The 26,730-nt window shown below is 43.7% G+C and overlaps 1 protein-coding gene across 50 annotated transcripts in view; it reads right to left on the bottom strand.

Moving 5' to 3' along the window:
* Nucleotides 1–5,953: 5,953 nt before the first annotated feature.
* LOC103790533 (leucine-rich repeat-containing protein 37A2) overlaps nucleotides 5,954–26,730 on the bottom strand; it is an 83,655-nt gene continuing 62,878 nt past the window's right edge. For all 50 annotated transcript variants that reach the window (XM_078373271.1, XM_078373268.1, XM_078373264.1 and 47 more), the window contains 8 exons: nucleotides 22,715–22,786; nucleotides 22,043–22,117; nucleotides 12,613–14,245; nucleotides 11,975–12,079; nucleotides 8,936–8,985; nucleotides 7,034–7,088; nucleotides 6,822–6,952; nucleotides 5,954–6,406 (listed from right to left, as the gene is read on the bottom strand). In XM_078373271.1, coding sequence (XP_078229397.1) covers nucleotides 6,316–6,406; nucleotides 6,822–6,952; nucleotides 7,034–7,088; nucleotides 8,936–8,985; nucleotides 11,975–12,079; nucleotides 12,613–14,245; nucleotides 22,043–22,117; nucleotides 22,715–22,786 — 2,212 coding nt within the window. In that variant the 3' untranslated portion in view covers nucleotides 5,954–6,315. The remainder of the gene's footprint in view (nucleotides 6,407–6,821; nucleotides 6,953–7,033; nucleotides 7,089–8,935; nucleotides 8,986–11,974; nucleotides 12,080–12,612; nucleotides 14,246–22,042; nucleotides 22,118–22,714; nucleotides 22,787–26,730) is intronic.

Below are 26,730 nucleotides of genomic sequence, written 5' to 3' on the forward strand. Positions count from 1 at the left end.
GGAACGGCCCCTGGCCAATCCGCAGGCCTGCAGGGAGCCGCAGAGCGCAGCAGCCGGCCCAGCGTTCAAGCCGAAGCCCAGGACTGCGAGAACCTTATTCTAGCCGCCGTTCTGGACGGTGGATTAGGACGCGTTGCTGTGGCAGAAGTTCAGTGCATGCACCCGCTCCTTCATTAGGCTATAGGGCCAGCGGCTGCGACAGGGACCTGATACAACAGTGCGTTAAATAAGGAGCTTATTGAGCTCTCCTGCCGTAAGGCGGTGGAGAAGTCCAGGGCCAGTGTGGGGGCTCCGGCCGGGGCTGCGGCCCATCCGCGTGGAACCTCACTCTGGTTCGCAGGTTGCGGTTTTAGGAGCCTTCAGCCTGGCGAGCCCCAAACGGTCCACAGGGCGGCGCCAGACCCTCTTCCCAGCGCCACCTCTAAAGCCTTGGCTCCAACCAGTTCCGCTTCTGCTTCAGGCTCGGGATTTTCACTCTTCTCAAATGGGGGTGGCCCTCCCCCGATCTTCTGAGTCGCAACACCATCTCTTTCCTCCAGGACCTCAGAGCCAGAGCTAGGCGAGGTCCTGACCTCCAGGGTCGGGGTGGCGTCCCTGTGAAGATGCAGTCCTTCCTCCCGTCCCCAGGCTCCCGGCCTCTCCCACCCTCAGCCCCCTGCTCACTTCCAGCTGAAGACGCCGGCGCACCTCTGCTCCCTTCCCGCTCTCTCTGCAGTACCGCAGAGTGAGCACACAAGGGCTTAATAGAGGCTTTGCTGGGCGCGGGGCTCCCGTCTGTAATCCCAGTACTTTGGGAGACCAAGGCGGGAGGATCACTTGAGGCCGGGAGTTCAAAACCAGCCTGGGGAAAAAAGTGAGGCCCATCTTTAAAAAAAAATAAAGGAATAAAAGAGGTCCCCTTTTCTGGGAGATTGATATAGGAGAGCAGGCATGTGAGTTAGAAGGGAGGCATTGAGGATCAGCCATTTAAAGCAGCCTCCAAGGATATTCACGGCTAGAGATCCACAGGTGTATTTTCAGAAACTGAATTTCCTGGTGGGGTACAGTGGCTCACGCCTGTAATCCCAGCACTTTGGGAGGCCAAGGTGGGTGGATCACTTGAGCTGAGGAGTTAAAGACCAGCCTGGCCAACATGGTGAAACTGTTTTTACAAAAAAATATATAAAAAGTATTCGGGTGTGGTGGTGGGTGCCTGTAATCCTAACTATTCAAGAGGCTGAGGCAGGAGAATCACTTGAACCCGGGAGGCAGAGGTTGCAGTGAGCCAAGATCACGCTACTGCACTCCAGGCTGGGCGACAGAGTGAGACTGTCTCCAAACACACACACACACACACCCCAAAACAGGCTGGGTGGATCACCTGAGGTCAGGAGTTCCAGACCAGCCTGAGCAACATGGTGAAACCCCATTTCTACTAAAAATACAAAAATTAGCTGGGGTGGTGGTGCATGCCTCTAATCCCAGACTAGGGAGGCTGAGGCAGGAGAATTGCTTGAACCCAGGAGGCAGAGGATGCAGTGAGCCAAGATCGTGCCATTACACTCCAGACTGGGCAATAAGAGTGAAACTCCATCTCAAGGAAAAAAAAAAAAACCTAAATTTCCCTGTAGACACCTTTACTCTGGCAGCCTTTTTCAATGATGGCTGTTTTCTTCAAGTATACTATATGGCCTGCAGACCACTCAGCTTTCATTCCAGTGAGAACATTCCAGAACGAACTTTGGGTCAATCCCAAGTGCTTCTTCAATCAACTCAGAGGATGGTTGTGTGTCAACTGCTGCCCAGCTAGAATGACACCTCTCCAGGCCTCTGACTTAACTAGGTCTTCACCATGTGACTCCACCATGGACTCCCACCTTATTCTTTTGCAAAGCCTCGGACACCCAAACAAAAGTGGGTAAAGGGCCAGGAGGGGGGTACACCCCAACTCCACAAGGACCCTTCCAGACCTCACCCTGTGTTATTCATCTGGTTGTTCATTTGTATCCTTTAATGTATCCTTGGTAATAAATCAGTAATAGTAGATAAACTGTTTTCCTGGGTTCTGTGAGCTGCTCTAGCAAATGGCCAAACCTGAGGAGGGAGTTGTGGGGACCTCCAATTTATAGCCAGTTGGTCAGATGCATAGGTGATGCCTGGCCTTGCAACTGGGATCTGATGTGGGGGTGGTCCTGTGTGACTGAGCCCTTAACCTGTGGAGGTTGATGCTCACTCTGCTTAGGGGTTCTCTGCCTTTGTAGTGTCCCGTCTAGAAGGCCTCTCCTTCCTCTTGTCAGCTCAGAAACCTTGTCTTCCACTTCCCTTCTTCTAAGCTGACCCTTACATCTACTCCTTTCCAGCTGACCAAGAGCAGAAACACACCTGGCTCCACTGCCACTATGCCATCCCATGCTGTCTACTCAGGATGTATTCAGATTTCTGTTCCTCCCCGCAGTCTAGGAGCCCTTTGAGAGGGATGCTGTCCTAGTCAACTCTTTCCCAGCACCAGGCACAGCATCTGGCACGTTCTGTCTTTTTCAAGGACTCTTCCCAGGCGGCCTGACCTTCCCTCTGAACTGCTGCATTTCTTGTCTGCATCATGTTTACCCTAATCAGACATCACCTTATTTCGGTATCTTTTTACAAATGCTTTATTTCTCTGGCAGGTTTAATTGGAATCAGAATTTTCATTCATTTGGTAGCTGTTGGCCTTGCGTCCACCTCTCTCTGGCACTCAGGTCTCACTTAAGAGCTGGCCCTCTGAGCCGTGGTTTGCCGTCAGTGAGATGGAGACAGGGGCAGTCCTAGGCAGTCATGTTTTGTTCCACCTGACCCTGGGCGCCCCTCCCTCTCCCAGGTGACAGGCAGGGATGGATACCAGCCTGGGAGACACAGCTCATCCACAGGCTGGCCCAGCAGAAACTCTGGGCTCAGCCAAAATTGCTCAGTTGAGGACAAACTGGGCAAAGTAGAATATTACTCTTGGAAGTTTTTAGAAATATGGTGGGGTAGCATTTGGGAATAATAAGATTTGTAGCTGGGTATGGTGGTGCATGCCTGTAGCCCCCCGGCTACTCTGGAGGCTGAAGCAGGAGGATCTTTTGAGCCCAAGAGCTTGAGGCTACAGTGAGCTATTAATGCACCACTGCACTTCCAGCCTGGGTGACAAATCAAGACCCTGTCTCCAAAAAACATGTACACATTTGAGATACATAAAATATATTTAAAAATTAAGCATAAAAATTATATAAATATGCCAAAATAGGAACCTGGAGATGCTTGGAATCCAGACTTTGGGAGCCTAGCAGTGCAAGGATCTCTAGTCTTGGCTTTTTCTTTGAGCTGGAGTCTTGCTCTGTCCCATGCTGGTGTGCAGTGGTGTGATCTCGGCTCACTGCAACCTCTGGCTCCTGGGTTCAAGCAATTCTCCCTGCCTGAGACTCCCGAGTAGCTGGGATTACAGGCACGCATCACCACCCCAGCTAATTTTTTTATTTTTTAGTAGAGATGGGGTTTCGCCATGTTGGCCAGGCTGGTCTTGAATTCCGGACCTCAGGTGGTCCACCCACCTCAGCCTCCCAAAGTGCTGGGATTACAGATGAAAGCCACCATGCCCAGCCTAGTCTTGGCTTCTTGTCAGCTCCCTGCTTATGTCTAACACTCATCCCATTACAGAGCTGGTGTGGGTGTCTGTCCTGGTGACTTAACAGTGTAACTGAAGTGCTTAGCACTGTACCTGGACCACAGCTGGTGCCCAATAAACAGCAGCTGTCATCATCCTCAACATCGCCATATTATTGTTACTGACTCTTTGATGGCAACCATAGCGCATCCCCCTCTATCTCCCATGCCCTACAGCAGGGCAGTGGAGTGGTTAAGAGGCTTTGAAGTCCAACAGGCCTGGTGTAAAACGCTAACTTGTCGTTTTCGATGTGTGGCCTTGGACACTTGGGCAGGTCACCTATGTTCCTCGAGCCCTGTTTCCTTATGTCAGATGATAATTTTAAAAACTATGCTTCCATGGATTGCTGGGCTAAATAATGTAAGACTGTAAAATTCCTAACCCAGGGTTTGGCATCAAGTAAGCAAATTGTAAATGGTAGCTGCTGCTCTGCCTATACTTTTAACTATTTAGTCTTGTGCTTTCCACTCAAATATTTGTTTGCTCACTGAAGTCATCACACAGAAAGACACTTTTCAGTCTCAGTAAGGAACTTGGGGAGGTAACTGGGGCAGGCAGCAAGAGAACAGGTGTCTTTTCTTTTTTTTTGAGACAGAGTCTCACTCTATCACCCAGGCTGGAGTGCCATGGTGCAATCTCAGCTCACTGCAACCTCCACCTCCTGGGTTCAAGTGATTCTCCTGCCTCAGCCTCCGAGTAGCTTGGACTACAGGTGCATACCACCATGCTCAATTAATTTTTTGTATTTTTATTAGAGATGGGGTTTCACTGTGTTAGCCAGGATGGTCTCAACCTCCTAACCTCATGATCCCAAAGTGCTGGGATTACAGGCATGAGCCACCGCACCTGGCCCGAGAACAGGTGTCTTTTGTCCGGCTTCAGCAAACTCATTGGAACTGATGGGTGACTAGCTTTGCTTAGAACCCCCACCAGCACGCACGCGGGGCTGCTTCTCAGTCATACTGCTCCTGGGAGCAGTCATACTGCTGTTCTGCAGTCGGCACCATTCTTTACCTCCTATTACTGAACTGCCAGCATTCACTTGTGTTCTGTTAGGTAGATTACCAATTCTTGTTCATTCAGATTTTCTTTTGCTCACTCATGTGTTTAACATTCACTAATTTACCAAATGGGACTTATTAGTGACTTTTTCTTTGAAGATGGAGTGGAGGAATCCTTGCGCCTTCTGCAGAATTCTACTGCTGGTATGGAACAGTGCAGCTATGGATGTGCATCAGTGAGGGATTGGGAGAGGCTAGGGGAGTACATGTGAATGGAGACGTAGCCGCACCAGCATGTTTTCTGAAATATAGTCTTGCAGAGGGCAGTTTGGGAAATTACTGCTCTCACACACTCTTTTTGACCCTGCCTCTCTAGCATCTCTCTGCTATCCAAGGCTTGGGATTTTTAAAAAGAAAAACAACTACAAAACCAAAAAAAAAAATGTGAATTTTCCACCATTTTATAAAGGTGAAAAGCCCCCTCCCACGTCTGGACGAACATGCATGCATGGGTTTGAGGGCTTGGGAAAAAGACAGGGCTTGGCCCCACAGTGCAGGTAGGCCCAGTGATCCTATGAGAGGGGCCAGGAGGCAGGGGAGGTCCCCTGCGGGCAGGAGGTCAAGTATGTTGTATTATATGACTGGTGCTTGATGAACCAGGGGAGGGCACCAAGAACAACAGTATTTAATTGAAAAATCTCCACTACCTGAGGGTATGTTTTCAGGTCTGGGTGACTAATTAGACTGGGAAACAAGGGAGGGCAAGATGGCCTGTGCTTCCCCTGCCTCCTGCCTCTGGTGGATGCATGGGCCACTGGCTTCAGTACTGTTTTTCTTTCTGATGGCCCTTGCAAGTAGGTGGACTGGGGTCACTTGTGGGGATCGCTCCTGCGAAGGGCCCTTGACAGGACCCTCGCCATCTTGAGCTTGAGCCCATACATGTTTCTCCTCTCCTGGAGGCTATTGAGCTAAGGGAAAGGAGGAAGTCTGGCTGCACTGATTTTATAAATATCAATCTTTGCCTCTGACATTTGCAACAGAATGGCTGAGCTCAGGCCTTGTGGTCTAATGAGACATTGTATGGGTAGACATTGTGTGCCTCCTAGTTCCTTCTCTGCACAATAAGGGTATGACTTCATTTACCTCTGCTAACTCAATCATATTGTTTGCATATGATCCTATATTAATAGGCAAGGTTAGAATGACATTTAGAAAGGTCCAGCTATACCTTGTTAACAATCTTACTTGCTTGCTTAACTGATTTTAGAAAAACACGTTTAGATTTATGACCCCCTTTTTGCAAGCTTTATTGTCCCTTTGCTGTACACCCTTTGATTAAGAGTCATACTTTCTGTACCCCTTTTCTTGTGATTTTTTTGTTCTTGACTTTATTTCAAGATAAAATGGAATGTACGTCACTCCTCAAACACTGAAAGGTATATAACCTGTAGTTTGCACAAATAAACTTGCTGTCTTGGCACTTCTTGCTCCGGCATCGCCTGGCAGTCCTCCAGACCCCGCTCTCTATCTATCTTTTCTTCCGCGCACTCCCTCTTCCAGGTTAAGAACACTTGAGTGGGGCTGAGGCTCTCCGCTGGTCGGAAGCCCCCCGGCAGACGTGCCGGACCCCCACAGTCACTCTGTGCTCTCTTCCTACAGCAGGGCCTCACTGTCCTCCCCCTCAGCAGTGGACTCTCTGGTTGGGGTGTTCTCTGATGGAGTTTCTGCTGGGGCTTTGCTGTCCCTGGGATAAGAATAACAATGGCAAGGTTTTAATTCTTGAAAGGAGCAATTAAGCTTCTCATCCCCTCCTCATTTTAGATGGGAACTGTGAGGGCCCATCATTTCCCCCTCCTCATTTTAGATGGGAACTGTGAGGGCCCATCATTTCCCCCTCCTCATTTTAGATGGGAACTGTGAGGGCCCATCATTTCCCCCTCCTCATTTTAGATGGGAACTGTGAGGGCCCATCATTTCCCCCTCCTCATTTTAGATGGGAACTGTGAGGGCCCATCATTTCCCCCTCCTCATTTTAGATGGGAACTGTGAGGGCCCATCATTTACCCCTCCTCATTTTAGATGGGAACTCTGAGGGCCCATCATTTCCTCCTCCTCATTTTAGATGGGAACTGTGAGGGCCCATCGTTTAAAAAGTGTACCTGTTGAAGATCTCGTCCTCACTGGCAGACTCCTTGTCATGCAGCTTCTGTGCCATGTTTTTCATGCGTGTGGCACTGAGAGTTCTGTACATATCCCTAAGCCAGAGCGGCCATCTTAAACAAAAGCCACCCTAGAAGATAGAAAGGGAAATATTAATTTTGCATGTCTTCTGCTTTCTCTGGCCACAGCAATGAATCCTGCTCCAATGTACCTGAGTCGCACTTTGCGGTGAGGATGTCCTGTGTGGTAGACCTCTGGAAATGCCCCTGGGGAGACACAGGCACAAGACAGTGAGTGATGCTGCTGTTTCCCACGTCTCTCACATTGTACTTCTCTGGTCTTAATTAGGACTAAATGAGTACCTCAGTCCAAAATCACAGGGAGCAGAACCACTGCAAACCACATACCTGGGGTCTTGAAAATAATTCCATGCAGGTGGGACTTTTAGAAGCTCTCCCTATCTGTCCAGAAGGGCCCCACAATATAGCTGGAGGGACTTTGTATATGGCTCAGCATGGAGCACGGGGAGGATGTTCAGTCCCAAGCGCCCTTGTACAGTGAACAAATGGCACAACCATGCTAGGTAGGCACAAGTATTTTACATCAGTCCCCTTCGGACTTGGTCTCAAGGCATCATTTGATGGGGGGTGGAGGATGAGGTCGCTTTTTTTTTCTAGATGCTTTATTTGCTTTATTCTATAAGTTGAATCACCTCAAGCAAGTGCCTGAGTGCAACTAGCCAAGTTGTGTATCTCATAGATCTTCATACAGCAGGCTGTCGCTGGTGAGTGAGTGAGCTGTGACATCAGCTTAAAGGACAACATATTCTTTTGAATGTGAATAAAATAGAAAAAGCCAGAGTGCATTGTGTGACCATGGGGCAAGACACTCTCCCTTTCTCGTTCTCAGGTTTCTTATCACAAAGGACAAACTACTGTCTAAAGTCTCTCCTATTTCTTTCTTTCTTTTTTTTTTGAGACCAGTTTCGCTCTTTTTGCCTGGGCTGGAGGGCAAATGGCATGACCTTGGCTCACTGCAACCTCTACCTTCTGGGTTCAAGCGGTTCTCCTGCCTCAGCCTCCCAGGTAGCTGGGATTATAGGTGTGTGACAGCATGCCTGGCTAATTTTGTATTTTTATTAGAGACGGGGTTTCATCATGTTGGTGAGGTTAGTCTCCAACTCCTGACCTTAATTGATGCACCTGCCTCAGCCTCCCAAAGTGCTGGGATTATAGGTGTGAGCCACCTGGCTTGGCCTTCCTAGTTAAAATTCTGTGAGGTTTGTATAAAAGGAATAGAGGGAGAGCCCAAAAACCAGTAAGATGAAAAAGTAGTGTTTCCCCAGTCCTCGGATCCAGGGAAAAAAGAAAGGAAAAAAAAGAAAAAAGAGAAAGTAGTGTTTCCTGCCACTTTAGAGGAAGGACTCACATATCCTTCCTTCCATGAGCCTTGATGGAGACTAGCACCCTCACTCCAACACCAGGTGGCCTTCCCTGCCCCTTCCCCAGAGCCTCCAAGAAGACCCCTAGCCTGCTACCACCAGCAGGAACAGGCACCAAAACCTTTCCCCTTCCTGTCCCTTCCCACCTCCCCAAAGGGTTGGGGACATCAGATGTGTCCCTGTTAGTTCCATCCAGCTCAGCTTTGGCTGGGGAGCTAATTTCAGGGGAGTCAGGCTAAGCATTAGGGTAAGTAAGTATTCTTCCTGTCTTGGGTAGTTTCCTCCCTGAAAAATGAGGACAGAGTTCTAAGCTTTCCTCTATTTCTTAAATTATAATTTAAAAATTGCTGGATTGGCTGGGTGCAGTGTCTCACACCTGTAATCCGAGCACTTTGAGAGGCTGAGGCAGGTGGATCACGAGGTCAGGAGTTTGAGACCAGCCTTGCCAACATGGTGAAACCCTGACTCTACTAAAGATACAAAAAATTAGCCGGGCATGGTGGTATGTGCCTGTAATCCCAGCTACTCAGGAGGCTGAGGCAGGAGAATCACTTGAACCTGGAAGGTGGAGGTTGCAGTGAGCTGAGATTGTGCCCTTGCACTCCAGCCTGGGTGACAGGGCGAGACTCTGAATTAAAAAAAAAAAAAAAAAATCACCAGACTAATATTTACCTTCGGAATTCTTCTTCATCGTCCTTTGGTGCCCTTCTATGAAAGTATATCTGTTTTGGAAGAAAACACAATTAAGATTACCCATCACAACCACCACTATCTCCAAATCTGTATTTATTCCTTTTATTCATTATAAGTCTCCTCCACCTGAGGACAGAACTTTTTGGAGACAGGAATTGTATGCTGTTTACAGTGCTTTGATTCTTCCACAGTACACTCATCCTTGATATCTTGTAGGGGATTGGTTTTAGGATACTGCCCCCACACCATACCAGAATCTGTGGATGCTCAATCCCTTACATATAATGATGCAGTATTTGCATATAACCAACATACATCCCCCGTATACTTTATTTAGAGACAGGATCACCCTGTGTTGCTCAGGCTGGAGTGCAGTGGCACAATCACAGCTCACTGCAGCCTCAGCCTCCTGGGCTCCAGTGATCTGTCTAACTCAGTCTCTTGAGTAGCTGGGACTACAGGTGCCCACCACCATACCTGATTTTTTTATTTTTAGTAAAGACCACATCTCACTATGCTGCCCAGGCTGGTCAAGCGATCCTCCCATCTTGGCTTCCCAAAGTGGGAATTACAATTACAATCCCACACTTGGGATTACAAGTGTGAACCATCATGCCTGGCCCCATGTACTTTAAGTCATCACTAATAAAATGTATAGATATTGTACAATGGTGACAGTTGTTCTGCTGTATTTTCTATTTGTATTTTTATGCTGTTTTTTTTTTCAAATATTCAGCCTCATCTAGTTGAATCTGTAGATGTGGACCTGCTGATGCAGAGGGCCGACTGTATCTAACTTAGGGTCTTACATGCAGCTGGCACTTAATATATTTTATTGACTGTTTTAGATAAAATTCAACAGATAATTCCTAATAAAAACTCTTAAAAGCAGGAAAAAAAGGAAACCCGAGTCCTTCCTCTAAAATGGCAGAAAAACCAGCCTGGGCAACATAGCAAGACCTTGTCTCTACAAAAAAAATTTTTTAATTAGCTGCTGGCCTGTAGTCCCAGCCAATCAGAAAGCTGAGGTAGGAGGATCCCTTAAGCCCCAGACTTTGAGATTACAGTGACTGCTCTCCAGCCTGGGTGAAAACAGGCTCTGAAAAGGAAAAAAGGAAGGAAGGAAAGAAAGAAGGAAGGAAGGAAGAGAGGGAGGGAGGGGGAGGGAAGGAAGGAGAGAGGGAAGGAAGGAGGGAGGGAGGGAAGGGGGAGAGGGAGGGGAAAGGAAGGGAAGGAGGGAAGGAAGGGAGGGAGGGAAGAAAGTAGAGTATAACTATTGGAAAGGAAGAGAGAAAACTATCATTATTTGCATATGAAATGATAAATATTAGACAGCCAAAAAAGCCTAAGAGAATCAACTAACATTTTACTGGAAGTAATATAAGAATTCAGTATGATGGCTAAATACAAAATCAAGAGATCAGCATACAAAAAACTTTTTTAAAAAAGATGGCTACCTCAGATACTTTTCCCATGTACCACCAATAACTAATTAGAAAATGGAATTAAGATCCCATTTACAATGGCGATAAAAATGTATGAAGTATTTAGGAACAAAAATACAAAGATCTTTTATCTAACAGAAGATGTGTAAGATCTGTATGATGGAAACAGACTCTTCTGAAAGACATTCAAAAAAATGAATACATGACAAGAGATGTCACGTTCCTAGAATGTTGTACAGATGTTACTTGTCAAATTAATCTGCAAATTTAGTGTGATCCTATTCAAATCCCAAGATAGTTTTTGGTGGTGGCTATTTTTGAGACAGGGTCTTGCTCTGCTGCCCAGGCAAGAATGCAGTGGTATGACCACAGCTCACTGCATCCTCGACCTCCCAGGCTCAAGCAATCCTCCCACTTCAGCCTCTGAAGTCTCTCATATGGTGTCTAAGAAATGGTGACAAATCTCACAAAGGGAGTAGGCTCAAAAGGGCTGGAGTATTCAGGGAAGGTGTCAAGAAGAAAGACGAACTTGAGATGGCTTTTGAGAGATTCATAGCATTCCCTCAGGCAGAGTGAAACAAGGGAATTTTAAATGGACAAAGGTACAGACAAAAGCAGAAATGGGCATGGTGTGACCAGGGTATGGTGAGGGGCTGCTCTGGCTGGAATGGAGGGCTGCCACAATAATGGAAATGGTGAGTGAGGGAAATAAAGTTGGATTGGCAGCATAGCGTCAAGGTTGCCAGCTTATTAACTCACTCTTCCAATATGCTAGCACTGGCCTGTTGGGAAAAGTAATACATCATGTAATCGAACAAAAGGTAAACAGAGGCAAGCTCTGGGAATGGGCGCTATAAACAGGACTCGCCCCAGAGTAGCCAGATACAGGCTTTAGATATGTAATGCAGAGTGAGCATCCCTAATCCAAGGAGAAATGTCTCATATGGTGTCTGAGAAATGGTGACACATCTCACAGAGAGCCTGGGCTCAGGAGGGCTGGAGTATGAGACATTCCCCCTCCCCTGTGAACTTAAATAAGTGGCCAACTACTTTTTTAAAAGATGGCTACCCTGTAGTGCTTTAACTGGACCTATTTAGACAATGCCCTACACACTGGAGAAGGAAGACACTGTGTGAGTCTGGTAAGTCTACAAGATGATGCCTCTCTTTTGCCTTGTCCTTCCTCTCCAGGTTGATGACAGCTCTGTGAGGGTGAAGATTAGACATTTCATTTCAACAACAAGGAAGTAAATTAGTGGCAGAGTACATTTAATTGTCGACATAGTTTTGGGTGGGAGAAATTTTGCCATTATATCAACTTAATTTCTTAAAATAGTCTAGTGGGATTAACTTAATTTCAATTGACAGAAATGTCCTGGAAGTGACGATCCTTTAAAAATCCTGGAATATACATTACAGTAAAAGAACAAAGCATACCTCGGCCTTAAACAACTGAAGGAGAATGTCAAGTAGTAGTAGGTGGGAAAGTGGCTTTGATTTTCAGTTTGTGGGTTCTGAATCTACACAAAGACAGGATTGCATTCTGAAAACCTGAATTAATTATTGTCCTTACCTGAATGAGACAGAAAATGATGATTAAAATTGTTACAATTACAGTCACAGATACTGCCAGGATGAGTTTGTTGTTGAAGCCATATCCTGGAACAACTTTAGTGTGCTAAAAACAAAACAAAACAAAACAGAAAGAACAATTTTTTTAAGAAAACAAAGAGATAGGATGAAAGCTAACTATTCAAAACCCCAGTATTCCAAGTGAGTAGCTTACAGGTTCTTTTTTATTTTTTTTTGAGACAGGATTCCACTCTGTTGCTTAGGCTGGAGTACAGTGGTGTGATCACGGTTCCCTGTAGACTTGACCTCCCTGGGTTCAGGTGATCCTCCCACCTTAGCTAGCCTCCTGAGTAGCTGCGACTACAGGCATGTGTCACCACACCTAGCTAATTTTTGTGTTTTTTTGTGGCGACAGGGTTTCACTATGTTGCCAAGCTGGTCTCAAACTCCTGACCTCGAGTGTTCCACCCACCTTAGCCTCCCAAAGTTCTGGGATTACAAGCATGAGCCACCTGGCCAAAGTCACACGGCCAAGACAAGCTATGGCCTGTGAGTCCCAGGTTCTCTTGTGTTGGCACTTCCCTGACATATGCTAAATGATGGGAAAGTCCGGGTCTCACCTTTCTGTGTAGTCCTCACCTCACTTAACCTCTGCTCTTTCTGTTCACTCTGGGCTTCCGTGTTCTCGTTGATATAGTTCTCGGTTTTCCACTGGTCCGTATCCCATTCTGCCTTGGATGCCTTTACTTCTTGCTGTTCACTGAGAAGCTTCATCAGGAGGCCTGTCCTGGAGATGAGCTTAGCACAGGCTAATTGCACTTGGGTCTCAGAGCAGTCCATCTTCAAGGTCCGGATAACATGAGATATGAGCCCTCTCACGTTGTTGTCAGGGATGAGGGACCGTAGCTGCTGGTTTAGCTGCATTTCAAACTGATCACCTGGGGACAAGAGCAATGGGTAATTGTTTTTGGGCTTGGGAAACAGGTCAGTGCCCAAGTCATTGTATTCCCATTTTATTTCAGGGGTTTGTTTAACAGTTGGCTCAAGGTTGAACGCAGTTCCAGTGGAATCTGCCTCAGGAGGATTATTGTAGGTTGTGTCTTCAGAGATGGTGCCTTCTGGCATAGCAGTTTCAATGGAAGGAGCAAAAAGTTTTCGAAAATGATTTTCTTGAGATGAAGAAGCCCCTTCTGAAGGGGAATTTATGAGGCTCTTTGCTGCAGAGAACAGAGCCTTTAGACTGTTTTTGATCTCAAATTGGGCTTTTGCAGAGGTGGAGGCGGAGGGCCCGCCCATGGAGAAGGGTTTCAGCAAAGAGGAGACCCCTGTCTTATGCTCTTGGGTGAACAAAGGCTTGGTGTAGATGGTGTTTCCCACTAACTTCTTGGGCCTCTGCACCAGGTGAGGCTGTTCCACTTCCCTTGGGGCCGCACTCCCGGGCCTTTTTCCTTTGGCAGTGTTTTCCACAAATGCCTGGGCACTCTGTTCCCTCCTGATGCTCTGCTTTCCCACCTCTTTGAAGTGCCTTCTCTGGATGCTTCCTGGGCCCATGAGGACGCTGTTTGCTCTCTCCAGGCTTTTCCCTACACTTTGAATCTTTGCCAGGCTGTTTTCCTGTGGTTGGACAGTTTCTAATTTGGTCCCAAAAATTGGCCTTTTAAATTTGGGACCTAAAAGCCTGGACTGTACAAGCATGGCAGTTTTTTCTTCCCTTTTAACCTCATCGATTTTTTCTTGAATTTCTGCATCTAACACATTTTCCAGAAAATACAGCTTTCTCAATTGATTTTTGTAAGTTGAGTTGTTGGATGCAGGTTGAAGAGAGGGGCTCTTTATATTGTTTTTCAAAATACCCAGGGGCCTGTCACCATCTTGTGAACCTGAAAAAAGCAGTTTAATGAGCGGTAACAACATTGCCTCCACATCGTCTAGATTTCCCGCCGAGAAATAAGGCAAGATATAATTTAGTGCACTGATAACATCACTTTCATCATTGATGTCTAGCTGCTCACTCCCAAAGCCTGACAAATTGATGCCATTGCTGTCTGAGGGTGTCTCTGGCTCAATAGTCAGCTCAGTGCTCGTGTGCTTCTTCCGGGCTTGTAACACCTTCATGAACGCTCCTTCAGGATTCCCTATAGATGCTTTTTCAAGACAATGTATGGTGTTTGTCAGACATGCACTGTTGCAATGCAGCTTGACTGTCTTGCAGGCAACCTCAATGCTATTTTTAAATTGGCAGAGGCAGCAGGCCATATGGCTAGGTAAGATCCTATAGATAAAAACACAGAACAATAAATTAATGGTGAAGGGGTTTCTTGAGTAGGTAAAGGAGGCAGACCAATGCTACCACAGGGCTGTGCAAAAAGCTGTTATTGAGGCCTATGGACTGGACAGTTGGGTAGGAACCAGAAGGCCACAGGAAGGAGGGCAGAGATGCACAACAGAAGGGTAAGCATGGCAGTGAGTATGGTATGCCTAGAATAAATGTGGTTGGGATTAGAACTGGGTGACACTGATCAGTAGTTTAATTCAGAAGTATCTCTTCCCAACTCAAAAATTTCGCTTTGGGCTGAAAGTCCACAGGAAGAAGGTAGACTTCTAAGAAGAGTCTGAATAAGCCCCCAACTTCTGTAGTCCCTTTTTCAATTCCTGTTGGGAGTGAAAAATTAATTAGACATTCTCTGGGCATTAAAAACAGCTTAGTCACTTTGGGAGGCCGAGGCGGGTGGATCAAGAGAGGCGGGGAGGTCAAGAGATCGAGACCATCCTGGTCAACATGGTGAAACCCCGCCTCTACTAAAAATACAAAAAATCAGCTGGGCGTGGTGGCGCGTGCCTGTAATCCCAGCTACTCAGGAGGCTGAGGCAGGAGAATTGCCTGAACCTAAGAGGCAGAAGTTGTGGTGAGCCGAGATCAGGCCATTGCACTCCAGCCTGGGTAACAAGAGCAAAACTCTGTCTCAAAAAAAAAAAAAGAAAAAAGAAAACAGCTTAGTTTAACATGTATTGTGGGGTAAAAAATAACAGAGATTTCATTGGCCAAATCTGGATGGACATTTGAGCATTCAGAAGAATAACAACAATAATAAGCTACAACATAACTAATATAAAGAAGAATCCATGAAGAATGGTATTCAAAAAGAAAGAGGGGGTGTTCTTCTTTAATGAACTAATGCCAGCTAGTAAATGCAGAAGGAATGACAAAATTTAAAAAAGTGTCACTTTGCACCCCAATGTAATAAAAATTGACTCAGACAAGGATTATTATTGATACACAGTTGGGTAAAAAGACACTTGCGAACAGGATCTTCACTGATTTCAAAGTACCTCCCCACAGATTATTTATTAATTACCAAGGGGAAAATTATTTTTTATGAGACAAGGTTTCACTCTGCCACTCAGGCTGAAATATAGTGGCAAAATCATAGCTCATTGCAGCCTCGACCGGGCTCGAGTGATCCTCCAAATTCAGCACCCTGAATAGCTGGGACTATAGGCTTGCACCACCAAACCCAGCTAATTTTCTTTTGTATTTTTAGTAGAGACAGGGTTTTATCCTGTTGCTCACGCTGGTCTAGAACTCCTGGACTCAAGTGATCTGCCCACCTCAGCCTTCCAAAGTGCTGGGATTCAAGTGTTAGCCACTGCACCCAGCAAAATAACTACAATGAAGAGACCTGGAAGATCACCTTAATCAAGTGATCAAACTTAGCATTATGGGCCACCTGTGGTCACGAGGCAGGAAGGATGTATCACCTATGCAGTATTCTTCCCAAAAATGCTTAACTTGAATCTCATCATGAGGAAACAGAAAAATCCAGATTGTGGGACAATTTACAAGACAGCTATCGTTGACTCTTAAGAAATATCAGTATCATGAAAGATTAAAAAAAAAGTAGAGTAATGGTTTAGATTAAAGGAAATGAAGACATGACATGCAGTGCCTGACCTTTGATTGGATTCTGTACTATTCTTTCATCTTTATGGTATGTTCGAGTTTTTTTCAAAATATAAATTTGGGCAAAAGAGATACCAAGATAATTGATTATTGTTATGGCTTATTGGGGGCAGTTTTAGAGAGATAAAAACAACCTCTGTTAACTGGAGTAAATCTCAAGGTTAATCTTAAGCAGTATAGCATGGTCATTAAGAATACAGATTCCACAGCCAGACTAGGCTTAAATCCCAGCTCCACTAATAATGTGAATTTGGGCAAACTGCTTAATCTCTGTTCCTTGGCCTTGTCATCATAGTACCTACCTCTCATGAGTTTTGAGGATTAAATGAATCAATACCTGAAAAATGCCTGGCACACAGTGAGTGCTCAACAAATGTTAACTACTGTAATTATTACATTGCAGAGACTGTGGGGCCCTTTTCTGGGTCCTTCAAAATGATGACTTTATCAGGACCTCATTAAAACTGTGAAAACAGAGGAGTGTTTCATGGATATATGAAGTCTATGAGTTGGGAGTACAACGTATATAGTTTTTTTTGTTTGTTTGTTTGTTTTACTATTTCCAGTAATGGGTATAAGCAAACGTATAGAGTTTTATATTAAAACTGCATCCAGTAAGCTGGCCTGACACAGCTTTCAAACCTATAGAGAAATAACCACTAGTGACTAGTAGTGTTCCTTTGGGTCCAGTGGAAGCCTTTGATCTTCATATAGAAAGAGTGGACCCAGAACCATAACCTAGCATTTTACTTATATAGCAACCTTAACTCTGACATGAAGGTGTTTCTTTTGTTTGTTTTGAGGCAGGGTTTCACTCTGTTACACCGGCTGAGTGCAGTGGTGCAATCTCAGCTCACTGCAGCCTCTGCCTCCTGGGCTCAAGTGATCCTCCCACCTGAGCCTCCTGAGTAGCTAGAACTACAAGTGTGTGCCACCATGCCCGGCTAATTTTTGTATTTCTTGTAGAGATGGGATTTCACCATGTTGCTCAGGCTGGTCTCAAACTCCTAAGCTCAAGCAACCCTCTCTCCTTGGCCTCCCAAAGTGCTGGGATTGCAGGCATGAACCCAAAGTTTTTGTTATTATTTTCATGCCTTCAACTTCTTATTTTAAACATTTTCTTTTTTTCATTTAAGCTTTAGGATGGCTGGGAAACATTTTCAAATGGTGTGATGAACACCTGTATAACTTCCATCTGGAATCAACAGTTGCTTTTTTCCTTGCCTTTTTTTTTTTTTTTTTTAAATTTCCCACCTAACACCAACAGTTGCTAATACTTTGCCACATTTGCTTTCCATGTATGTATGTCTACACATTTTTCTGGACAAAACATTTGAGAGTTAGTTGCAGATATAATGAGCCTTCACCACTAAATAATTCAGTGTGCAGCCCCTAAGAACCAAGGCATTCTCCTCCATAACCAGAATACTATTATCACCCAATGAAACTTAATATTATCATTGCCTACTATGAAGTCCATTTACAAATTTTCACAACTGTCCCAATCATATCATGGCTTAAAAAAACTCAGAATCCAATCAAACATCAGACATTGCATTTAGTTTTCATGGTTCTTTAGTCTCCTTAACTGTTCCCAGAACTGTTTTAAAGTATACTGACAAATCTTTGAGACTGTAAATGACCTGAGGTATAGATTATTCTTACTTGAGAATAGTAATTTTCCAATATGCATTAAAGATCATTACACATGAGCCAAGACTCAAATGAGCTGGCCTACTTCCTTTGTATATAAATGTGTCAACTCCTGAAGACTCCCAATAATGAACTACAATAGGGCAGTTAGTTCAATGTCTTTCAGGTCTTGATGACAAATGGTTACAGAGAATAGGAGCACTTTTCTTATCCACTAATGGTAAAGAAGAAAGCAGACAGAACCTCACTATATTAGAGAACTAAGTGAGAAAGCTGGTTGATGAAGAGGACTTCATCCAGAGAGGAAGGGATCTAGCTGACATGGAAGATGCTGCAGGAGGCTGAGGAAAATGAGGCTAGAGCAATAAAACAGATTTGACAACGTGGTGAAGATAACAAAGTGACCTGACAAAAATGAATGCAGCAGTGCTAAATGAAGGGCCCATTCCATGCTAATCTTGTATAATGCGCTCAACTAGCCTTAGCATATCTGACTTTCTATTTAGCTTGCCATATTGTGTGTTGGGGCATGGGTGGCACAATTTAAGTTGCAGTAAGTTGTGTAACAAACTCACAATAGGGCCCTGCCCATATATACAGGGTCATGCTCTGTCACCCACGCTGGAGTGCAGTGGTGCCATCTTGGCTCACTGCAACCTCCACCTTCTGGGTTTAAATGATCCTTCCACCTCAGCCTTCCTAGTAGCTGGGACTTACAGGTGTATGCCACCACACCTAGCTGGTGTGTGTGTGTGTGTGTATATGTACATATAATTTTAACTGCAAAGAAGGCCAGGCACAGTGGCTCATGCCTGTAATCCCAGCATTCTAGGAGGGTGAGGCAGGAAGATCACTTGAGGCCAGGAGTTTGAGACCAGATCCCAGCATTCTAGGAGGGTGAGGCAGGAGGATCACTTGAGGCCAGGAGTTTGAGACCAGCTTGGGCAACATAGACCTTGTTTCTACTAAAATTAAAAAATAAAATTGAAAAAAATAAATAAATACCTCACACCATATATGCAAATTAACTCAAAATGGATCATAGATAGACCTAAATGTAACTATAAAATTTCTGGGAGAAGACATAAAAGAAAATCTTCTTGACTTTGGATTAGACAACAGGTTCTTAAAGATTTCTTAGGTAAGGAAAAAGCACAAGCCATGTAAGAAAAAATTGCTAACTTAAAGCTTATAAAAATTAAAAACTTCTGCTCTTCAGAAAACACTTTTATTTTTATTATTTATTTTTCATTTTGAGACAGGGTCACACTCTGTTGCCCAGGCTGGAGTGCAGTGGTGCAATCTCAGCTCACTGCAACCTCCACCTCCCAGGTTTAAGCATTTCTCATGCCTCAGTCTCCTGAGTAGCTGGGATTACAGGTGCCTGCCACCACTAATTTGTGTATTTTTAGTAGAGATGGGATTTTGCCATGTTGCCCAGGCTGGTCTCGAACTCCTGACCTCAGATGATCCACCAGCCTTGGCCTCCCAAAGTGCTGGGATTACAGGCGTGAGTCACTGTGCCCAGCCAGAAAACACTTTTAACAGAATGAAACGACAAACCACAATCTGAGAGAAGATATTTACTAAACACATATCTAAAAGGCCTTTTTTAAAAAAAAAAATTTATTTACTTATTTAATTGTTGATACAGCATCTCACTCTGTGATCCAGGCTGGTGTGCAGTGGTGATCATGGCTCACTGCAGCCTCGACCTCCCAGGCTCAAGAAATCCCAAAGTGCTGGGACCACAGGTGTGCACCACCATACCTGGATTGTTTTTATAGTTTTGGTAGAGATGAGGTTTCACCATATTGCCCAGGTTGTCTCAAACACCTGGCCTCAAGCAATCCTCCTGCCTCAGCCTCCCAATGTGCTGGGATTATAGGCGTGAGCCACTGCACCTGGTCCCTGAAAGGACTTGTATCTAGAGTCTATAAAGCACTCTTAAAACTCAATAATAAATAATCTCTCATGGAGGGGAAAAAAACCTCATTAATAAAAAGATTAATATTCAATTAAAATATGGGAATAGATTTGAACAATTTAGTAAAGAAGATATTTGCACATGAACAGACATTCAACATCACTAGCTATTAAAGAAATGCAAATTAAAACCACAATGAGATTCCACTACACATCTAGCAGTAGAAGGGCAAACATTTCTTTAAAAACTGAAATACAAGAATCTGCTGGGCTGGGCCAGGCATGGTGGCTCATTCATGTAATTCCAGCACTTTGGGAGGACAAGGTGGGTGGATCATGTGAGGCCAGGAGTTTGAGACCAGCCTGGCCAACAAGCTGAAACCCTGTCTCTACTAAAAATACAAATACTAGCTGGGCATGGTGGTGGGCTCCTGTAATCCCAGTAACTTAGGACGCTGAGGGAGGAGAATCCTTTGAACCTGAAAGGGGGACATTGCAGTGAGCTGAGATCGTGCAGCTGCACTCCTGCTTTGGCAATTAAAAAAATTAAAAAAAAAAAATCAGCTGGGCCGGGCATGGTGGCTCACCCCTCCCAGCACTTTGGGAGGCCAAGGCGGATGTATCACTTGAAGTCAGAAGTTCAAGACCAGCCTGGCCAATATGGCAAAACCTCATCTCTACTAGAAATACAAAAATTAGCTGGGTGTGCTGGTGGGTGCCTACAGCCACTTGGGGGGCTGAGGAAGGAGAATTGTTTGAACTCAGGGGGTGGAGGTTGCAGTGAGCCAAGATAGTGCCACTGCACTCTAGCCTGGGGATAGAGCAAGACTATGCCGAAGGAAAAAAAAAAAAGAATCTGCTAAAGTTATGGAACAACTGCAACACTCACAACGCTGGTGGAAATGTAAAATGGCACAGACACTTTAGGAAACAGTTTAGCAGTTTCTTAAAAAGTTAAATATGCACTTAGCATGTGAACAATCCAACTCCTAGGTATTTACCCAAGAGAAATGAAACATAGGTTCACACACAAAGACCTGTGTATGAGTGTTTTTAGCAGTTTTATTCATAATTGCCAAAAAATTGAAAACAATCCAAATGTCCATACATTGATGAATGGATAAACAAATGGATACATCCACACAACTGGAATACTACTGAGCAATGAAAAGGAGTGAACAGTTGTCCCTTGGTGTCTGCAGGGGATTGGCTCCAGGACCACCTGCAGATACCAAAGTCCACAGAGGCTGAAGTCTTTTATATGAAATAACATAGTATTTGTATATAGCCTTGGGTATACTTTAAATACCTAATACAGTATAAATGGTATGTAAATAATTATACCGTATTTTAAAATTTCTACTGTTTTTATTATTTCATACATTTTACTTTTTCCAAATACTCTCCATCCATGGTTAGTTGAATCCATGGATGAGGAACCTGCTGCAGATATGGAGGGCCAGCTGTACTGATAGGTGCAACAATATGGACGGTAGCATAATCTCAAAAAAAATCATGCTAAGTGAGGCCAGGCACAGTGCCTTATGCCTGTAATCCCAGCAGTTTGGAAGGCTGAGGTGGGTGGATCACTTCAGGTCAGGAGTTCGAAACCAGCATGGCCAACATGGTGAAATCTTGTCTCAACTAACAATACAAAAAATTAGCCAGGCATGGTGGCAGGTGCCTGTAATCTCAGCCAGCTACTCAGGAGGCTGAGACAGGAGAATTGCTTGAACCTGAAATGTGGAGGTTGCAGTGAGCTGACGTCACGTGGCTGCACTGCAGCCTGGGTGACAGAGTGAAACACTATCTCAAAAAAAAATTATGCTAAGTAAAAGAAGCCAGATACAATAGGCTACATGCTGTATGATTTCATTTATAAGACATTCTGGAAAAGGCAAAACTATAGAAATAGAAATCAGATTAGTAGCTAACCATTAGGGCTGATGGTGGGAGGAGGGCATTGACTACAAAGGGACACCAGGGGCTTTTTTGAGGTGACAGAAATGCTTTATATTGGGAATGTGGTGGTGGTTATGTCAATATACATTTGTCAAAACTCATCGAACTGTACACTTAAAAAGGGTGAATTTTGTTATATGAAAATTATATCTCAATAAACCTGACTTAAGAAAATACTAAAACAGCCTGGCGCGGTGGCACATGCCTGTAGTCCCAGCTACTCGGGAGGCTGAGGTAGGAGGATCGCTTGAGCCCAGGAGTTCTGGGCTGTAGTGAGCTATGCCAATCGGGTGTCTGCACTAAGTTTGGCATCAATATGGCGACCTCCCGGGGGCGGGGGACCACCAAGTTGCCTAAGGAGGGGTGAACCAGCCCAGGTCGAAAAACGAGCAGGTCAAAACTCCCATGCTGATCAGTAGTGGGATCACGCCTGTGAATAGCCACTGCACTCCAGCCTGGGCAACACAGCGAGACCCTGTCTCTAAAAAAAAAAAAAAAAAAAAAAAAAACTAAAACCACCTAAAGAACCAATTAAATGAAAATAAATCTAAGAAAAAAATAACTTACAGTTTTTCCAATTCAAGAGTCATCATGAGGATGTTCTTAACTGTTGTAGGTGGAACTTGTGTTTTTCCCATGTCTCTGAAGAGGAAAACCGAAACATTCGTGATATAAATGCTGATACAAAAATTCTGTACTTAAAAAAGTTATTTCAAGAACATGTGATTACTTCAATTTTGGCTTTTCTATAAAACAAGCCAACTCAAGAGTTTATTTGCTGCAGAATTCCAGAGAGCTCTTATTAAAGAAATTTAAGTTGATTTGCATCATCAAATTAATGATATTCAAGAGTAGAACTTGTACTTTTTTTTTTAACCATTATCTTACTTCTCATTTTCATATTGGATTCACTCATCTTGATTATTTACTTTTTTTTTCCTTTTTAGAATAATGAACACCTATTCCTCCTTCCTCTCTTAGTTAAGTAATATTCCTCCATGTGTCTGCATGTTCCAAATCCGTATGGGTTCTTCAACACTGTCCTCTTCCCCTGCTGGCTGTCTTGACCACTATATATCCTTTCTTAATCCTTTTCTTTGCCAATAACTTTTTTTTTAATAACCCAGTTAAATTTAAATTATGACTTTTTAGCCTAAATGCAAAATATTTAATCATTGATGAAAAACTTAAAAAGAGCATAAATCATTTCATGACTCATGAGAGTACTGTAATACTCACAGATATTTTAATGCTGGCAATTTAAACAAATATGGATCTTCGACAGTTGTCAGAGGATTGCGATTGAGAATTCTGAAAAGAGCAAGGAATTAAAATTACCTGCATTTTCAATGTGTGAAACTGCATAAAAATTTTATATTCATTTTTTTGGTATAGAACTTGTAGGTAAAAAAAATCATTTTCTGTTTTTTCCCAATAAATCACCATTAGACTCCATAAAGCACTAGTCCTCTGGGAACTACCTAGGTCTCTAGAAGATAAAGCAGAGGAGAGAAAGAGGGGGATACATAGAAAAAACAAAATGTGGGGAAAAAAAAAAATAAGCCACAGAACTTTTCAGGTCAAAAACCCCAGAAGTGACTCTGCTGGTAGGAAGCCCTGACTCCGTAGGAAACACTGTTTCTAGTGTCCTCCATAATTCAAGTTGCTTTTTTTTTTTGAGATGGAGTCTTGCTCTGTCACCTCAGCTGGAGAACAATGGCTGGATCTCAGCCCACTGCAACCTCTGCCTCCCACGCTCAAGTGATCCTCCCGCCTCCTGCCTTGGCCTCCGGAGTAGCTGGGATTACAGGCACCCACCACCATGCCCAGCTAATTTTTGTATTTTTAGTAGAGACAGGGTTTCTCACCATGTTGACTAGGCTGGTCTCGAACTCCTGACCTCAAGTAATCCACACACCTCAGCCTTCCAAAGTGTTAGGATTACAGGTGTGTGCCACTGTGCCTGGCCACTTGTCTTATCTTTCTAAAGTTTAAAATTTATGGTCTAATTTGCAGTTAAGGAAAAAAAACATAGGACCAATTCTTTTGCTTTATAGCCCAAGAAAAAGCGATAAATCTAAGAGGAGGAACAGGTCAAAACCATACTCCTATCACATACTCCCACTTGTATTCTAGTATCACATCACAGTCTTTGCCACATTGCATGTAACCACCTGTCTACCTGTCAGTGTCCTGGACTATCAGCTCCTTAAGGGAAGACACCACATCTTATTGTCTTTGTGACCCCTGTGCTGGGCATGATGTCTGAAATTTACTAGGCATTTAATAAATGTTTATTGAATAAAAAATGACATTTTGTTTGTATGTCAATAAAAAGAATAAATTCATTTTGATGCAAATTTTTATTCCAAAATGCTGGAATCTGTTTTCTTTTTAATTCTTTAAAGTGAATGAAAAAAATAAAAGAAATAGGAAGAAATAAAAGAAAATCTGCCTTTAGGTTAATCCAAGAATCATCACCATACTTTTGCAGAAATTATAAAAATAATAATTATTACAGCGAGTATCTATTGGGCTGGCAGGTATTTGTGATCGGCACTTCACATTTAATCCTCACAATAACCTTATGTGGCAGACATTATTATTGCCCTATTTTATAAATGAGGAAACTGAGAAACAGAGAGGTTACATAATTTGTCCTAGGTCACCAAGCTATTAAGAAGTAAAGCTGTAATTTGAACTCATGTGTTTAATCTGTATGAAGAAAAAGGGTTTACTTTAACCTTATGGGTTTTTAAATTCTTTCTTCTTTCTTCATTCCCCACCCGCCCTCCTTCTTTCCCTTTCTTCCTTCCCTCCCTCCCTCCTTCTTTCTCTTTCTCTCTTTCATTCTTTCTTCCTTTCATTCCCCTCCCTCCTTCTTCCCCTTTCTTCCTTCCCTCCTTCCCATCCCTCCTTTCATTTCTTCTTTCTTTCTTTGTTCCTTCTTTCCTTCATTTCCCTTCCTCCTTTCCTTTATTATCCTATATTCCTCCTGTTTTAGGGCATTCTTTTCTTGACTAAGGTTGTGCCTGGACCACTGAGTGGGAACTGACTCAACAGGTCAACTTTGAGGACTCTATAGCAACTCTTTTCCACAAACAAAATGATATGAATGTTTTTATTTATTTATATTTATGTTTCTACTTTTTAAAAGTTTTTCTGTAGAGATCAGGGTCTCACTTTGTTACCCAGGCTGCTCTTGAACTCCTGGAACTCAATCGATCTGCCTGTCTTGGCCTCCTAAAGTGGTGGGATTACAGGCGTTAGCCACCGAGCCCGGCCTCAAGTGTTTTTATATGCACAGTAGATGATCATTTCCATTTCTGGTTCAAGTCCTTAATTTTATACATTAAACTAAGGTGCACTGACTCCCAGTCCATTGCCTTTTTGATATCTTTATGGGAATAAAATGTGGCAAGCTTTTGGCAAACTTTGACTCAGTCTCAGAGTCAAAGTTTAAGAAGTATTGCTCTAAATAATTTTTTTAAATATGCCTTATTAGAAGAGAAAAACTCAAATATTTTTGTGCCAGCCTTTTGCTACAGAACCATGGGACAGAATAAAGGTAGCTCACAAAATAAGGGAACATTTCTTGCCTGCTTTTTATTTTTTCTCCAAATTCTTCTATATAGGGCCAGACAGATGGGTTATGTTTCCTTTCTATTAACTGAGGAGACAGAGACGAAAGTACTGGAGCATGTCATCACTGCCCTAGATGTACTGAAATCCAAGCAGCTTTAGCTGAAAAAATGTCCAAAGCATGCCGTGAAAATAAATTTAAATTTAAATGACAAACTCCAAAATGATCTATGCTAGAATCCCAAGGCAGTTCCATGGAGGAAGTTAGTCAAAGAAATAAGGTGACCTAGACCCTCATCCAATATGTGTGATGTACTTGGGGAGAAAGTAATCCCTTTCCTTGATTCATCTACATAGGTCCTTGATCCATGAAAACACATCTCTCCATACCAAGCTCCTCAATACAAGACCTCTGACTGTACCACATAAACCCTTTTTCAGGGGCAAAGTCTAGAAAATCTGAAATGGTGAGCCTATTTTTTTTTGAGATGGAGTGCAGTGGCATGATCTTGGCTCACAGCAACCTCCACCTCCCAGGTTCAAGTGATTCTCCTGCCTCAGCCTTCAGAGTAGCTGGGATTATGGGTGTCTGTCACCACACCTGGCTAATTTTTGTATTTTTAGTAGAGATGGAGTTTCACCATGTTGGCCAGGCTGGTCTTGAACTCCTGAGCTTGAGTGATCTGCCCACCTCAGCCTTCCAAAGTATTGGGATTACAGGGATGATGCAGCATGCCTGGCCATGAGCCTCTATCTTAAACTCTTGAGAATAATCTTGAAGAAGACTCCCTGGCAATGAAGAATAACCGAGAATCAGGCAGACCTGGGTTTGAATTCTGGCTCTGTCACTTTCTGGTGAAGTGACTTGAGTAAGAACGTGAATCTTTCTGGGTAGCATTTACAGTCCAAGGCAGTTTGATGAATAAATGAGTATAGCACCTAGCAGTGGGCTGGACACAGCACATGATGATGCTCAGCCTTCGTGATGTCACACCAGCACTGGCCAGTGAGCATAAATCCTGGGGATGCCCAGAAGTGGTACAGTCAGGAGCTCCAGAAGCATGGGATTCTCAGAGGGAAATGAAGGTCACTGCTCTAAAGGTCCTATTCAAGTTACAAAGTAGGATACGATGCACACAAAGCCAAATTGTCATCATTCAGCTCCTATTACAGAGGAACTAACAGCTGCATAGAAAATTACTTGCAAAGCTTGTTAAGTGGTTCTGCCACTTAATAGCCGTGTGAACCTAAGTAAATTACCCAGCATCTCTGAGTTTCAACTTCCTCATCTGCAAAATAGAAATGATAATAATATCCACATCACAGAGTTGTTGGAAAAATGAAAATGAGCTCTTATAGGAGGTAACATGTATTGAGCATTTACCATATGCCAAGCACTATTCTAAGAACTTTGGACATGTTATCTCACTTGTATAAGCACTTAGGTGTCTAGAACATAAACAGCACCTAATAAATGTAAGTGTTGAAAAAATGCTATGGGGCAGAGGAAGAAAACGCTAAGCTTCTGTGAAAAGACAGCTTGTTACACAGGGGAGAAGAATAAGCTGCAGTGAGAGAAGAAAAGTATAAGAGTTGCCAGGTGTGACAATCTCAAGACTTTTCAACAATTACAAATTTAAACAGCCACCCTAAATCACCCCAAAGGACAGACG

Source organism: Callithrix jacchus, chromosome 5, assembly GCF_049354715.1.
Source record: "Callithrix jacchus isolate 240 chromosome 5, calJac240_pri, whole genome shotgun sequence".
Taxonomy (NCBI): Eukaryota; Metazoa; Chordata; class Mammalia; order Primates; family Cebidae; genus Callithrix; species Callithrix jacchus.